This window comes from Astatotilapia calliptera, chromosome 19 (assembly GCF_964374335.1).
Source record: "Astatotilapia calliptera chromosome 19, fAstCal68.1, whole genome shotgun sequence".
Lineage (NCBI taxonomy): Eukaryota > Metazoa > Chordata > Actinopteri > Cichliformes > Cichlidae > Astatotilapia > Astatotilapia calliptera.
In genome coordinates, this window is record NC_137440.1 from 1,593,383 (window position 1) to 1,609,728 (window position 16,346).

The 16,346-nt window shown below is 42.8% G+C and overlaps 1 protein-coding gene across 1 annotated transcript in view; it reads right to left on the reverse strand.

The window, feature by feature from the left end:
* Positions 1-3,589, reverse strand: part of nrxn3a (neurexin 3a) — a 128,827-nt gene extending 125,238 nt beyond the window's left edge. Inside the window, 2 exon segments of the mRNA XM_080293469.1 lie at positions 109-270; positions 3,214-3,589. Of these exon segments, the coding sequence (XP_080149595.1) occupies positions 109-270; positions 3,214-3,570 (519 nt within the window). The 5' untranslated portion in view covers positions 3,571-3,589.
* Between the last annotated feature and the right edge of the window lie 12,757 nt (positions 3,590-16,346).

Consider the following 16,346-nt stretch of genomic DNA (forward strand, 5'->3'; position numbering starts at 1 on the left):
AAGCCAAAACTGAGGTTTAAGGTCTTTAAAAATTGCATTCTTCTGATGTCCAGCTTTAAATAATGTATTTGCATAGTAATCAAACTGAACTGTAAGCGAGGTATTTACCTCCTTGAGACAGCCCATGAAGTTGTTGCTAACTGGAGAACCAGGCAGGTCAGCTGTGCTGGGGCTCCCACCCACATAGAAGAAGTCATCGGAGCCCAGCATGGTGTAATCTTCCTGGGTGTAGCCTGTAGTTGTCAGAATCCCATCCACTGATATTGTCACCTGGCAAAAAGGAGTAAAAGCAAGGTGAGGCAGAATTGTTTTGTTTTGAGTGTAAGATAGAGCGGTTGCTGCTATTTGAGAGCACACTCAGGTGTTTAATTATAAATGCCAGACCTGGTTTATCTGTGTTACTGATGACATGAGACAGATGATGAGAAAATTGTGCCAGACCATTTGATTTCTCTCTTTTTTTCAGTTAGTAAATTTCTGTTTGATTGAATATTTCTTTTTTGAAACGATGTTTCTTATATCACTAGATTTGTGGATTCATTTGTGGATTGAGCATCAGAGTTGAGAATGTGGATTAGCACAAGACAAACTTGCCAAATCTTCTCTGCCAAGGCCAAACAGCTTATTCTGTGACTGACTCTTGTGCTGAGCTTCTGTTACCCCAGGTGCAGAGCTGACAATCCAATGCCTGATGGGCACTCGATTAGGAGCACCTATGATCATGGACCTAGTGATCAGCTGATATCTGCTCACATCTGACTGAGGGCCAGTGCCACAGGGCATCATCAAGCTAGTGTATCGAAAGCCAAGATTCATATAGCAGAGGATGTCAGAGGTGTGCCAAAATGATAACACAGGAAGAAAGTGGTTTGAGCCGAGGTTTGCAGGATGATATGGCTGGTGGCTCTCTACCCATTAAAATTTGTGAGAGACTGAACAGTCAATCTCCAGACTCTAGAGCAGCCATGACTGTCCTTTACTGTGTACTATGTACATATGGATGTACTATGGAACCTGCACATGTGGAGGAACATTATGTGCAGCAATGAGTCCAGATTCTGTCTACAGCAGTTGGATCATATGGTGATTGTTGCACTGATAATAGATAACTGCTTTTAGCGGAGGCAGTGTGATGTGTCGGACGTCATCTCCCTCACTGATAATAAAGGCTTGTCATCATTGGAGGGGAGGCAACTTCAATGCAGGGAGATAGCGAGATAACATCTGTAACCAGTGGCTATGTATGGTTCTTCCACATGATACTGCGGCCCTGTTTGTCAAATGGATCGACTGTTAAATTCCCAACATGTCTTGTTTCTTCAGACTTCAATCATCCGATGACACCAACCAAGAGTCAATAGCACAAAGCTGCTTGGCATTGGCAGAGAAGATTTTCTCGGGTGCAGCTCAGATACTCAACTCTGCTGCTCAACCCACAAATCAAATTTCCCTACAAATGTGGCACCATTTAAACAGGCTTATCAACAGTTTAAGGTTTGCCAAGAAGCACTGTTACAACAAAGAAATAATTGATCAATCACTTTTTGTGCTAAGTTTGCTGTCTGTGTAAAATAGTAAAACAATATGTTAACTGACTGGATTTAGCTTCAAGCAACAAAAACATGCATTAATATTCATATGTAACTAGTAATCAAGCAAGCAGATGATTTGATTTTCTGTTGCATGTAAATATATATAATAAATATAGAAAAGAAAATAATGAGGATATTGTGGCAACCAAGAGCAGATGAAACCAACCAACCAACAGGAAAGAAATGCTGAGCGCACAGAATCAAAGAGTGCAGGCCACATCGCAGGACATGGGAAAATGTAGTAATATTGTAATAATAAGGAATAAAGTAATATTGCTGTGAGGACCTCTGGTTCTACTGGTAAGATTTATGGTTTAAAAAGATGTTACCAGAGAACTCTACACTTAAATCTTCCAGCTGCATGTCTTGCATGCCAATAACTCAACTGCCAAAGCATGTAATATATGAAAGGAAAACCAATGAACCTGGAGTTTGACTTTGTAAATCCAAAATATCATCATCATCATCTGTGATTCTTTTTGAGCTTATTTCATAATTAGCAGAAGAATTCTTAAGATATGATCAAAAATGTGTTTTCAAAGGTCACGTTGATCTTCGACCATCAAAGGAGAACATTTGTGCCGAAGTTGAAGAAAATAGTATTAGATTAGGCAAGCCTCCAGCTGCTTCTTTAGCATGCTAAAGCTCACGTCCAGCTCAGGTAGTGTTGTTTCCAGAGAGATACATTTTCTTTGAAGACTCCTTTTCTCGTATTTACAAGTCTGTACAATCAGTGTGTAATTACCTCAAAGCCAGTACTCTTACTGCAACGGGTACTTATCTATTATGCTCCTGCATCCTGCTCTATTTCATATTTTCCATATAATTTTACGGGATATAAACAGTATACAGTAAACTATTATCTGAGTTGTAATGTGGATTAGTCTCTGTTTCAGCTTATATCTTTCCTTACAGTTTTTCTGTTACAAGATTTGCCATTTGGTTATTATACCACATAGGTGAACATTCAACATAAACGGGTCGATGTCAGCCTAGTCTTAATCAGGTTGATGTTAAGAGGTTAACAAGAAATTCAAAAATGAAAAACAAGTTAATTTAAAACAAAAGGAAGAAGAGACTAAAAGGAAAATGAAGAAGTGAGCAAAGGAGCCAAAGAAAGCCTAGATCAGAAGAGCAAAATGAACCTGCTCCCTTGTTTTTAGAGGAGTGCTATCTAAGGGTACAAAAGGCAGAAAAGAGGAAAGATCGAAGTACACAGCAAACCAAAAAGACAATAATAAGAATGATATCTACCATACAATGGAGTTTGTTTATCACACCATATCCAATGCCTGTTTGCTTTGCAGAAAGATGGGGTGGGTAAGACAAGTTTATATGACTGAACAGAGGCTTTGTTCATACAAAGTATATCCGTTGATAAAAGTGGCAAAGGACAGAATCAGGGATGAGTGTAAAAACTACCCACAGATGCATTCATGACTTAAACTCATAAGTAGCTTTGTTGCTTCCTAGTGGCAGTCAGCAGGATAACTAACAGCCCGTTTGCAGCTGTCAGTGTGCTGTCGTCCTTATGTTCTACAAGGTATATTCAGCTGCTGTTGAATAATCCTGACCAAAACACTGACATGTTCATATCTTAAAGTACACCTGTATGCCTTACCTGCCGGAGGTTGCGGGTCACTTTGACATCGTGCCACGAGTTGTCATTAAACTTCCCATTGACCGGCTCCACAATGGCTTCAAAGGCTCCAGAGCCCAAGTTGATAACGAGGGAGACAGCTCCGTCCTTTAGCGCCAGATTGACATAGTCAGCTGACTTGCCGGTGTGAAGAATAAGGCCGTTCCGCTGCCACGTCTTAAAGGAGAGTGTAATTTCATCGCTACTGCTCTGGATTGGGTTCTGGGAGAGATCGTAGCAGAAGTACTCTGAGCCACGGAAAGTCGCCACATTCTCTTCTCTTGCTATAGTAAGAAAAAAAGATTGTAGTGAAGAATATGTTTCAATAAAGGTTAACATCTTAATCTTTTTTACATTATATAACATATAATATAATGAATATATATACAGTGGGGCAAAAAAGTATTTAGTCAGCCACCGATTGTGCAAGTTCCCCCACCTAAAATGATGACAGAGGTCAGTAATTTGCACCAGAGGTACACTTCAACTGTGAGAGACAGAATGTGAAAAAAAAAATCCATGAATCCACATGGTAGGATTTGTAAAGAATTTATTGGTAAATCAGGGTGGAAAATAAGTATTTGGTCACCTCAAACAAGGAAAATCTGTGGCTCTCACAGACCTGTAACGTCTTCTGTAAGAAGCTTTTCTGTCCCCTACTCGTTACCTGTATGAATGGCACCTGTTTGAACTCATCATCTGTATCAAAGACACCTGTCCACAGCCTCAAACAGTCAGACTCCAAACTCCGCCATGGCCAAGACCAAAGAGCTTTCGAAGGACACCAGGAAAAGTATTGTAGACCTGCACCAGACTGGGAAGAGTGAATCTACAATAGGCAAGCAGCTTGGTATGAGAAAATCAACTGTGGGAGCAATCATCAGAAAATGGAAGACATACAAGACCACTGATAATCTCCCTCGATCTGGGGCTCCACGCAAGATCTCATCCCGTGGGGTCAAAATGATCATGAGAACGGTGAGCAAAGATCCCAGAACCACATGGGGGGACCTGGTGAATGACCTGCAGAGAGCTGGGACCAAAGTAACAAAGGTCACCATCAGTAACACACTACAACGGCAGGGAATCAAATCCCGCAGTGCCAGACGTGTTCCGCTGCTGAAGCCAGTGCATGTCCAGGCCCGTCTGAAGTTTGCCAGAGAGCACATGGATGATACAGCAGAGGATTGGGAGAATGTCATGTGGTCAGATGAAACCAAAGTAGAACTTTTTGGTATAAACTCAACTCGTCGTGTTTGGAGGAAGAAGAATACTGAGTTGCATCCCAAGAACACCATACCTACTGTGAAGCATGGGGGTGGAAACATCATGCTATGGGGCTGTTTTTCTGCCAAGGGGACAGGACGACTGATCCGTGTTAAGGACAGAATGAATGGGGCCATGTATCGTGAGATTTTGAGCCAAAACCTCCTTCCATCAGTGAGAACTTTGAAGATGAAACGAGGCTGGGTCTTCCAACATGACAATGATCCAAAACACACCGCCCGGGCAACAAAGGAGTGGCTCCGTAAGAAGCATTTGAAAGTCCTGGAGTGGCCTAGCCAGTCTCCAGACCTCAACCCCATAGAAAATCTGTGGCGGGAGTTGAAAGTCCGTGTTGCTCGGCGACAGCCCCAAAACATCACTGCTCTCGAGAAGATCTGCATGGAGGAATGGGCCAAAATACCAGCTACTGTGTGTGCAAACCTGGTAAAGACCTATAGTAAACGTTTGACCTCTGTTATTGCCAACAAAGGTTATGTTACAAAGTATTGAGTTGTATTTTTGTTATTGACCAAATACTTATTTTCCACCCTGATTTACGAATAAATTCTTTACAAATCCTACCATGTGGATTCATGGATTTTTTTTTCACATTCTGTCTCTCACAGTTGAAGTGTACCTCTGGTGCAAATTACTGACCTCTGTCATCATTTTAAGTGGGGGAACTTGCACAATCGGTGGCTGACTAAATACTTTTTTGCCCCACTGTATTATATAATAAAGATATAATATAATAATATCTTTACACTTTATCATATCATATTTGTATTTACAGGATTTTTTTTCTTTCTTTCTTTTTTGCTTACTGAGCAATTGGGTGAATATAAAAGAAAAGAAAGAAAAAAACAGGTTGAATAAATTAAGATAGGTCAGTTAAACCAAGAGATACTCTTAGGTGAATAAAAGGAATATCAATGTGATAACTGTATAAATATGACCCTTCAAAAATATCGGACATGACAGAGCAAAAAGCAAAACCTGCAAAACCAGGTGCTGAGAGGAACCGAAGAAAAGGAACTGGACAGCTGAGGGATAACACATGTAAGGTGTTATCTGCAATTAACTTTCTGTCTCTAAAGCAAGAATGCTGGACACTTTGATCAAACAATATAACCACAGGACTCCAATGCAAGGAGCTGCACGAGTACAGGTTTCATCTATTTCATTGGGGGTGTTGTTTAGAAACCATATGCACACTGATTTCATCATCATCATCATCATCAAAATAACAACAACAACAATAATAATAATAGGTTAGACAGTGAAACATGCAAACATGACAAAGGAAGTATGAGCCACCTGTAATCATGTTAATAAGGAATTTTTTTAAAAGCATTTTGGGATAGATTTACTAATGTGTTGTGTCACCACAAAATTGGCTTGGTGTAAAACAAAAAAATACTGGTGATACAGTCCCGATCAAAAGTTTAAGAACACTTGAAAAAATGGCAAAACATCATATTTTGCATCGTTGGACCTTAAGGTTCCAAGTTGAGCTTCAACATGCAACAAGAAGAAATGGGAGTGAGACAAAGCATTTTTCTAAGCATGCAGTTCATTGAAAACAATGCTTGAATACAGAGGAGAGGAGAACGTGCACAGTGCTGAGGGGCTTCAGTGCTGATGCACTCAATGTCCAGGATGTGCTCAGTCAGTTTCATGAGCGTGTCCATGAACCATTAACAAACTTTGGCGCGGAGGAGAGCAGCTTTTTCAGAATGCTTGCTTAAGTGCATTGTGGACAGTCTTCTAGTTTTCAATGGGAGACTGACAGGAGATCGGCGTGCTAGAAACGTTGCCAATAGCTCTGCTTCCACTGCTTTGATATCACTTACATTTATTGTAAACATGCAGTACACAGTACAAGCAATTTACTCTGTGATTTATCGTCTTAACCGATACGTTTTTTTAAAGTTTTTTCTTTTAATAACTAATTCAGCACAAGGAAAGTATTGATGATACTGTTGTGGTACTGAGTCTATGACCCAGTGTTTCTGTTTCTTGTGCTCTCATGTGGCATTTAGCTTGAGTTTAGTTTCTAGTTCTTAGGTTATTGTTCATTTTAGTCATTCATGCCTCCCTGTGTAGTTACCATGTAGTTACCAGGTTCTGTCTCTATGTTTATTCATCTGTTTCCCACACGTATCTCTCCTTCTGTCTGTTCCCTGCATTCATTCAGTCCATGTCTTAGTGTGTTTCTGTTTGTTTCCTGTTTTATTTTGATAGTCTCATATCCTGTGTGCATTATGTTCAGTTATTTTCCTGTCCCGTTAGTCTGATTAGTTCCAGCTGTGTTTCCTCCGTTTCCCATTCTCTGGTTATCCTCTGTGTGTTTAGTCCTCTGTCTTCCTCTGCTTGTTGTCACGTCGTCCCTCGTTGCTATGTAGTTTCACTGTGCTCCTCAGTTTCCTCATAACTCCCAGCTTCTAGCTTGTAGTTTTCCCATTTTAGGTTATGTTTTTTTGTATCTAGTACTTGAGTTTTGAACTGCCAATAAAGCTGCCTCTTTCAGTTTACTCCCCTTGTGTGTGAGTCCTCCATTTGAGTCCAACTCCTGCCTCTGCCTGTCACACAGCGATCTGTGACAGGATCTCCAGTTTCATACAGAGGTATAAGCTCAACCAACATTTTCAGATTAACATCAACAGAACCAAAGAAACAGAGTCCAAATAGAACAGAAAACCAGTCCAGAGGCTTGGCCTGGCCAAGGGGCAAAATTGAGGCCACGTAGCGATTAAGGGGACTGACGGGGAAAAACAGTTCTCGGGGTCAACCATGGAGCCAAGGCAAATGTTGACAGAGACAATGGTGCAACTCAGGTGGCAACTGCGAGGGTCAACGTTAATAGAGAGGAAGACACTTTTGACAGGAGGTCAAAGATGGCAGTGAAGACACTCAGGTGGCATGGCTGGAGGCGGAGTGGCAGAGGAAGGTACCCCTTAGGTGGTGAGGGCGAGGGCAACGAGACACTCCTGATGACCACCCCTGATGACCACCTCCAATGAGCCCTTCAACTCTTACAAGACTTTTAGTAGATCCCCCTATGGTATTGATTTCAAAATCCCACATTGCCTCATTCTCAAGTTATCACATTCATGTGTAAATGCTGCCCACCTGCCACTAGTGTGGATGCTGTGATATCAACGCTGAATGGGTAGGTTTTAATTTAAGTTAGTGTGTCGTGTTGGTACCTCGTTTATGTCAATGTTTGTACGGTAATGTTTATGTTAGCTTAGCTGTCAGAAACTTCTCATGGATGATGCTTGCTAAGCTAACACTTTCATCTTTGTTAGCTAATGAGTGAAATACATAGTAAACCAGTGAACAGGAGGGGCTACACTGTCTCCTAGTTTTGTTTCTCACATTAATATTACTGTTTATTCTGAACAGTAAACCTCTCACTCCGGAGCATGTCCACTACATAAATTCATGAACTAAATCATATGTAAACTGACTGGAAATATAAAAACTTTTATTTTAGTTTCAAGCTTTATTTAAACTTCTGGACAGAAGGCATTTTTAGTTTAGGTAGTTTTTTTTGTTTAAATACTATTAGAACTTAGAGCCGGTTGGGTACTGGACCCTAGAACAGCAGGTTTGCACACAGATGGTGGAGATAAGAGTTATTAAAGTAACTGTTGACTAATCGACTAATTAAAAACAAGAAGATTATTCTACTACAAAAATAATCTTTAGTTGCAGCTGAACATGGTCCATTCAGACCCAGTGTCCCCAGTCTTCCTCTGAATGCTGTTGAAGCTCTGTCAGAGGTGAGAGATCTCATAGTGGTGACTTTCACTAACATTTACATTTAGAAGATAGACCTCATCACTCAGATTTTTTTACTGCCAAATTGGCTACCAGCTTAGCCTGCAAACTGCCTCACATGGTGAGCCAAAGGCACAATCTCGATAACTAAAAAGGCATTCAGACTGTTCATGGACTCTCCCTTCAAACACTGAGCACATACATGACAATAAAGTTCTCCATTAAGATCAGTTAAAGAAGTCAGTTACCACAAAGCTGTAAATCAGGGGTCTCCAACTCCAGGCCTCGAGGGCCGGTGTCCTGCAGGTTTTAGATCTCACCCTGGGTCTACACACCTGAATCACATGATTAGTTCATTCCCAGGCCTCTGGAGAACTATAAAACATGTTGTTAGGTAATTTAGCCATTTGAATCAGCTGTGTTGGATCAAGGACACATCTAAAAACTGGTACAAGTCAAGAACAGGGTCCCAGGGGCCCAAGAACCACCCGGCACACGAATGGCCTTACACAATATAACGTGTAAGACCGGGACGTACAGGTCTACTTCCGGAAGGAGCGAGCTAGCAAACAACTGGCTCAGTAGGCACCCCCATTCCCTACACCAGGCCACAGGACTACGCACCATTACGGACTACAAAGCCAGGGACACTGCGCCGATCAACGCCGACTCTGCATTCACCAATGAGCTGAATCGGTTCTACGCCCGTTTCGAGGTTAGCCAGGCGGCTAATGCTATCTACCGCCTGACTACCGAGGACAGTGACGTCATCAGCGAGAGACCGGTGACCAGCATCGCGGAGCATGACGTCCGAGCGGCACTGAGGAGAGTGAACACAAGGAAAGCGGCGGGGCCAGATGGCATCACCGGCCATCTGCTGCGCTGCTGTGCTGACCAGCTAGCAGGTGTGTTCACTTACATCTTCAACGAGTCCCTGGCGAAGTCTGTGGTCCCCACATGCTTCAAAAGATCCACCATCATTCCTGTGCCCAAGAACAGCAAACCCTCATCCCTGAACGATTACCGGCCAGTTGCACTGACCTCGGTAGTAATGAAGGTGTTTGAGAGGCTGCTGAAGAACATCATCTCCTCCTCCATCCCAGACACCACAGATCTGCTGCAGTTTGCCTACAGATCCAACAGATCCACAGAGGATGCCATCGCCCACGTCCTACACACCACTCTCAGCCATGTGGACAAGAAACAGGGTAACTATGTGCGAATGCTGTTTGTTGATTACAGTTCAGCGTTTAACACAATAGTGCCCTGCAGACTGTTCACAAAGCTGAGGGAACTGGGACTTAACAGCCGTCTGTGTGCATGGGTGTTGGACTTCCTCACTGGCAGAACTCAGGTGGTGAGGGTGGGCAGGTGCTTCTCCAACAGCATCACCATCAACACAGGAGCACCTCAGGGATGTGTCCTCTCGCCACTGCTCTACTCCCTCTACACTTCAGACTGTGTGGCCACCCATGGCTCCAACACCATTGTGAAGTTTGCTGACGACACAGTGGTGTTGGGTGCCATCTCCAACAACGATGAGGCGGCCTACATGGATGAAGTGAAGAATCTGGCATCGTGGTGCCAGGACAACCACCTCCAGCTGAACGTCAGCAAGACCAAGGAGCTGGTGGTGGACTTCAGAAGGGGTCAGCACAGAGACTACAAGCCCATTATCATCAATGGAGCTCCAGTGGAGAGGGTGCAGTCCTTCAAGTATCTTGGTGTCCACATCTCCTCAGACCTGACATGGGCTGCCCACATTCAGGTCCAGACCAAAAAGGCTAGGCAGCGCCTGTATCACCTACGACAACTGAGGAAGTTCAGGGTCTCTCCAAAGATCCTCAGGATTTTCTATACAGGCGCTGTGGAGAGCATCCTCACACAGAACATGACATCGTGGTTTGGGAACAGCTGTGTGAAGGACTAAAAAGCTCTCCAGAGAGTGATCCGTACAGCAGAACGCTGCTGCAGGATTGCTCTCCCCCCGCTTCAGGACACCTACACCAGGAGATGCCGGACTAGAGCAGCGCAGATACTGAAGGACCCGTCCCATCCTGGCAACAAACTGTTCCAACTTCTGCAATCTGGTAGAAGGTTCCGCATCTTCCGGGCAAGGACAGAGAGACTCAAGAGGAGCTTCTATCCCCAAGCCATCCGTGCCCTAAACACACACACCCGCCCTCTCACATCATCTATAATTGACTGAGACAGGACTCTTCCAGACACTCTAAACCAAGGCACATTTCAATTCCTTTAATTTTAAATATGTTGATATTGTCTATCCTGTAAAATAGTCAGGTATCTATTCATATTAATGTACAGAATTCACCTGCTTGCTGCTACTACTGCACATTCACCCAGTGTATATACTATATGTATATATATATATATATATATATATATATATATATATATATATATATATATATATATATAATGTTCTTCCTCTACACCCCCCCCCCCCCCCCCCAATTTTTGCACATGTCGAGGAGCGTGTCAGGCTACATTTCACTGTGTGTTATACTTGTATAACTATGCATGTGACAAATAAAGAACCTTGAACCTTGAACCTGAACCAGGATAGGAAGTCTAGGGCCTACAATGGCAATGCCCTGGAATGCCACCAAGTCTGCAGCAGCACCCACCACCCCCACCACATAGAGGATACTGGAGTGTGCAAATGAGTCCAAAGACTCATCTGCAATTCAATTCAATTTAGGTAGACCCTACAATAAATCATGCAGAGAAAACCCCAACAATCATATGACCCCCTATGAGCAAGCACTTTGGCGACAGTGGGAAGGAAAAACTCCCTTTTAACAGGAAGAAACCTCCAGCAGAACCAGGCTCAGGGAGGGGCGGGGCCATCTGCTGTGATTGGTTGGGGTGAGAGAAGGAAGACAGGATAAAGACATGCTGTGGAAGAGAGACAGAGATTAATAACAGATATGATTCAATGCAGAGAGGTCTGTTAACACATAGTGAGTGAGAAAGGCGACTGGAAAGGAAAAACCCAATGCATCATGGGAATCCCCGGCAGCCTACGTCTATTGCAGCATAACTAAGGGAGGATTCAGGGTCACCTGGTCCAGCCCTAACTATATGCTTTAGCAAAAAGGAAAGTTTGAAGCCTAATCTTGAAAGTAGAGATAGTGTCTGTCTCCCGAATCCAAACTGGAAGCTGGTTCCACAGAAGAGGGGCCTGATCTGCACACTGCGTCACAACACCACTCAGCTATAACAGACACATACAGTAAAGGGATGATATAAACTGTTTTGTGTGTCAGACAAGCTGCACCAAAAAATGGTTGCTCGCTCACCTGAATGCCCCACCCCACCCAACAAGCCCTGGAGGCACAGACATCCTAACATGGGTCGACCCACCCGACATGCCAAGGTGGTCAGGGGGGTCCAGACCACCCTCGCACAAGGAGGGACTCAGTCAGAGACCAGGCCCAGCACCTGCCTCCACCAGGATGAGGCCACCTGCCACCACAAAAACCCCAGACCCCACATCCTCCACGGTGACCAACCAAGGCAGATATACAGACACTCCAAAACAGCAACCACAGCTCTCCAGCCCCCAGGGGGCCGCCATATACCAGTAGTCCCAGAGACCATCCCCACCCACCTGTAAGGCAAATAGGGAAACAAGACTACAGCTGACTCCTCTCACTAAGTAATGGAATTGATCAATGGGGACCAGAGAGAGACAAATTCATCCAGTTGGTTTTATAAAGAGGCAGACATTCTCTCCGGACTAATGTGATCAAAACTAGCAGCATGGCCTCTTCACCTGTCCACCCTGCATTTTCCTGCTCTTTGTGTCAGGTGTTTAGTTATTCCTCTGCCTCCTTTAGCAGTAATGATACTTGACAGTGAGGAGTAAGCGCAGGCCTAAAAAGATGCCTCCAGTTCACCACCAAGTGCCTAACTGTCTCGCCCCACGCGGTGACACACCCACTGTGGATCAAACTCTGGTAACTGGCAATTCTGTTCTGAGACATGTGAAGCTAGAGACACCAGCAACCATAGTCAATTGTCGTCTAACGGCAAGAGCAGGTAACACTGAGGCAAATTTAAAGCTGCTGGCTAAGGATAAATATCTGCAGAGGCTTATTTGAGGAGTTTCAGTCAGGTTTCAGAGCTCAGCACAGCACAGAAACAGCTTTAGTGAAGGTTACACATGATCTTCTTATGGCCTCTGACAGTGGACTCATCTCTGTGCTTGTCCTGCTAGACCTCAGTTTTTGAATGCGTTTGCTTGTTTTTGAATAACTATTGTGATTTGGTTCATAGTGATCTTGGTTCTCCCTCCCTCAGTGTTTATCTTCTATATTTAGTCAGCCTTTCTCTCCTTGTTTGCTTTGGTTTTGCTCCCTGACTCATTGTGTCTGATTAGTCCCAGCTGTGTTTCCCTCTGTCTGTTGTTGTGTTGTCCCATTTGCTGTTTGATTTTTCACTGTACCTCGTGTCCATCACAACTCCTAGCTTCTAGTTTTCTAGTTTATTAGTTCATAGTTTCTTGGTTCCTAGTTTTTAGGTGTTGTGTTCTTATATCCTGTATTTGAGTTTGGCTCTAGCACATTAAGGCTGCTTCCTCTATTGTTTATGAGTCCTGCATTTGGGTCCTCGTCCTGCCTGCCACATAGCACCATACATGACAGTTTAGAGATTTGCCAATCATTGCATTCTGTTTTTATTTAGTTTTTACCCAGTGTTGCAGCTTTTTTTGCAATTGGAGATGTGTTTAAAGCATAGTTTAAAAAAAGTGTTTGGATTGTATGGATAGTATCGCATTTCATAGCAAATGTATCTCCAAAGGGTTGCCTACTAATTGGAAAAGTCAGCACTGTGATCTCTGACTTGTGGTGACCCAGATGTTGAGACTTTATAATGCAGTCTGACATGGAGTCCAAAGCCAGTAGGTGGCTAAATCCTCTCTGTATGTTTTATGTTGTGTGTATCTGTGCTGTCAACTTTCACACAAAGAAAATTTCACATATTTGGTAACCCAAGTGGAATGGCAGAATAACAGTAAGGCCAAAGAGCATAGAAGACACTTGGTTAGACAGAAAGGAAAGTGTTATAAGTCTAATTTTAGATTTTTAGTTGTTTGTGCATTTTCTTTGACAAACAAGCTAAAAACACACCAGATAGGCATTAATTATATCACAACATATTATACAATAACTGCTATATGACTTTTACTGCTGACTTCTTCACTAACTGGAGCAGGATCACCAACAGTGGATGTGAATGACAGAATAATAGCAATAGGGGTGGGAATAAATAAATAAAAAAAAAATAGGCGAGAAAATCCTCATCCCTCTGAGCTGAAAAAGCTTATCTGAGGGGAGGCTGATTGGTGCAGGATGGCTGAAGGAGGCAAAACAGAATAGGCTGAAGGGGAGTTTGTGACGATGAAGGGGGAAGGGTTTGGAGATAACCATCAGTAATTTCAGCATGCTGGTGGGTTTCCATTTGTTTGTTAGCTTGACCAGTGGTGCGTTGGGATGTCTGAACCAAACAGCATTGTGGGACTGAAACACCGAAGCGACAGGAAGGGGGGATGGAGCCTGTCAGGCATTAGCTCAACAACAAAAAGAAGTCAGTACTGCCATTTTGGTGGTGTCCAGAGAGTGGAGGCTGAGCTGCTCAGACAATAGGGTCTTCAGTATTTACACACACAGAAAACACATGTGGCTAAAGATTAAACATCACTTTGTAACTGATGTTCACTTAAAAAAGAGAGAAAATTAGAGCGACTGTATGGCAAAAATCGAAGAGATTAATATTATAATAAGAAGCTGAGTGGCAAACATATGGCCTGCATTATGCGACAACAGGAAATGGTGATAATATTCTATAAAATAATATGCAGAATGACCCGGAAGGGCAAGCAGCCTACTGGAAATAGACCACTAATTGTGGAGCATATTTCCCACTCATTCAGCCCTAATAATAACCATATTGTAGTACATCAAAGCTCCTGGCACTCCCCTGGGACTCCTTCATAAACGCAGAGGGGTGGTGCTGGCTCAGATGGGCTGAAGGGAATCGGACGTTTCCTGGTTCCCTGGCTCCTCCAGCCTGCATGCCTAATATTTTTAGGCAAGAAACTCCAAGTTATGTGTGAATGTTAGGTAGAAAACAAAAGTGTGAGTGGGTGTGAATATGTCAATGACATATATTGTATAAAGCACTTTGAATGCTCTATATAAGAATCAGTTTATTTACTATCCGGTCTTTAAGTGATGACGTGATGAAACCTGCTTCCGGGCCCAAACTACTCTGCATTTAATAAGGCTGATGTGTTTTTAGCATGTTTTAATGCTTTGTATCTTGTTCTATTTAATCTCAACAAGCCCCTAAAAACAGGCAGTGATCACTGTCTGCTTCTCTCGGTCAGACTTAAAGACCGGATAAGTGCCCTTGTTACAAAATTGCCATCGTACCCAGAAGCACATCTGTGTTGGCTTTACACTGGTTGGATGGTTTCTCTATATACTGTGAGATTAAGGGCAAACTTAATTCATACATGGCATCAAAATGCCATGTATGAAGTTCATCCCAAGATGTCCTGTCATGGTCGCCAGCCTCCAGCGAAGCCTCTGCAGGGTCAAGGTTTGTCTTCTTCTCTTCTTCTGCTTTCCCTCTTCAGCCTGCCCTCTGACTGTTCCTCCTGCGTCAGTCTGCTCCTTTAAGTTTTGGACTTTTTTCTTGTTTTTTAGTCCCAAGGAGCAATTCACCTTTGGGTCCTTTCACATATAAATCAGCCAAGTCTCAGAAATCACCTTTCTCCAAAAGCTGTTTTAAAATAAAAATAATAATAATAAAAAAAAAAAACTAGTTTTTTGCTTTTTAATATCCTCAATTGTTTTTGCTTATATCCAAAATTACTATGGCATACTTATTCTAAGAAGTCCACAGTACAAACTCCAACCTTTAAAGGGATGCTTTTTGGGGACGGAATGATATGTAATGGGAAAAAGGGAGCTTCCACCAGACTCAAAGCTTTGTTAATTTTGTTTTTCTATCTAGAAGGAAACGTGATAATAAAAACAAACAAACCTTAATGACAAATATTATAACAGTTATAACAATTTTTTGGGGGGGAAGGAAAACTAAATTCAAACCAAATCAAATGAGTCCCTACGAGCAAGCACTTGGTGACAGTGGGAAAGAAAATTCATTTTGAAAAGGAAGAAGCCTTCAGCAGAACCAGGCTTAGGGAGGGGCGGGGCCATCTGCTGCGACTGGTTGGAGGCTGATGGAAGGAACACAGGATAAAAGGGATTGATAATAACTGATTATATATAAACACCATATAGTGAAGAAGAAATACTCAGTGCCATAAGGTAGCAGACTATTGCAGCATAACTAAGGGAGGATTCAGGGTCACCTGGTCCAGCCCTAACTATATGCTTTAGCAAAAAGGAAAGTTTGAAGCCTAATCTTGAAAGTAGAGATAGTGAATCCAAACTGGAAGCTGGTTCCACAGAAGAGGGGCCTGAAAACTGAAGGCTCTGCCTCCCATTCTACTTTTAAATACTCTGGGAACCATGTCAGGTGACCATATCATGAAGCACACTGAGAGAAGGCCAAGGGTTTGCAGCAGTGTCCACAAAGCAAGGAGGGAATCTAAAATATAAAACGTATTTAGAGTTATTTATCATTTTTTTCTTTGCTACATAGTTCCATATATCTTGCTTCATATATTTGATGTCATAAGTATCTACAGTGTTGAAAGTAGTAAAAATAAAGAAAAACCATTAAATGAGAAGCTGAGTCCAAACCTTTGACAGGTAGTGTATGTATCTGCCGACCTGGTGCCAATCCAAACAGACCAAACCTCCAGCTTACCGTCTCACTCCCATCTCCCTGTAGCCACACTCCTGACACTGAACCAGCGCCACTGATGAGTCTTTTATGTCGAAAAAATGTGCAAGAGGCTCCCTGGGAAATGTATTTGTTTTTCTACACACTATTTATTTTGTAATAATAATACACGCTCAGTATAACCCACATAAACAGAAACATGTTCCTCTGCATGCATT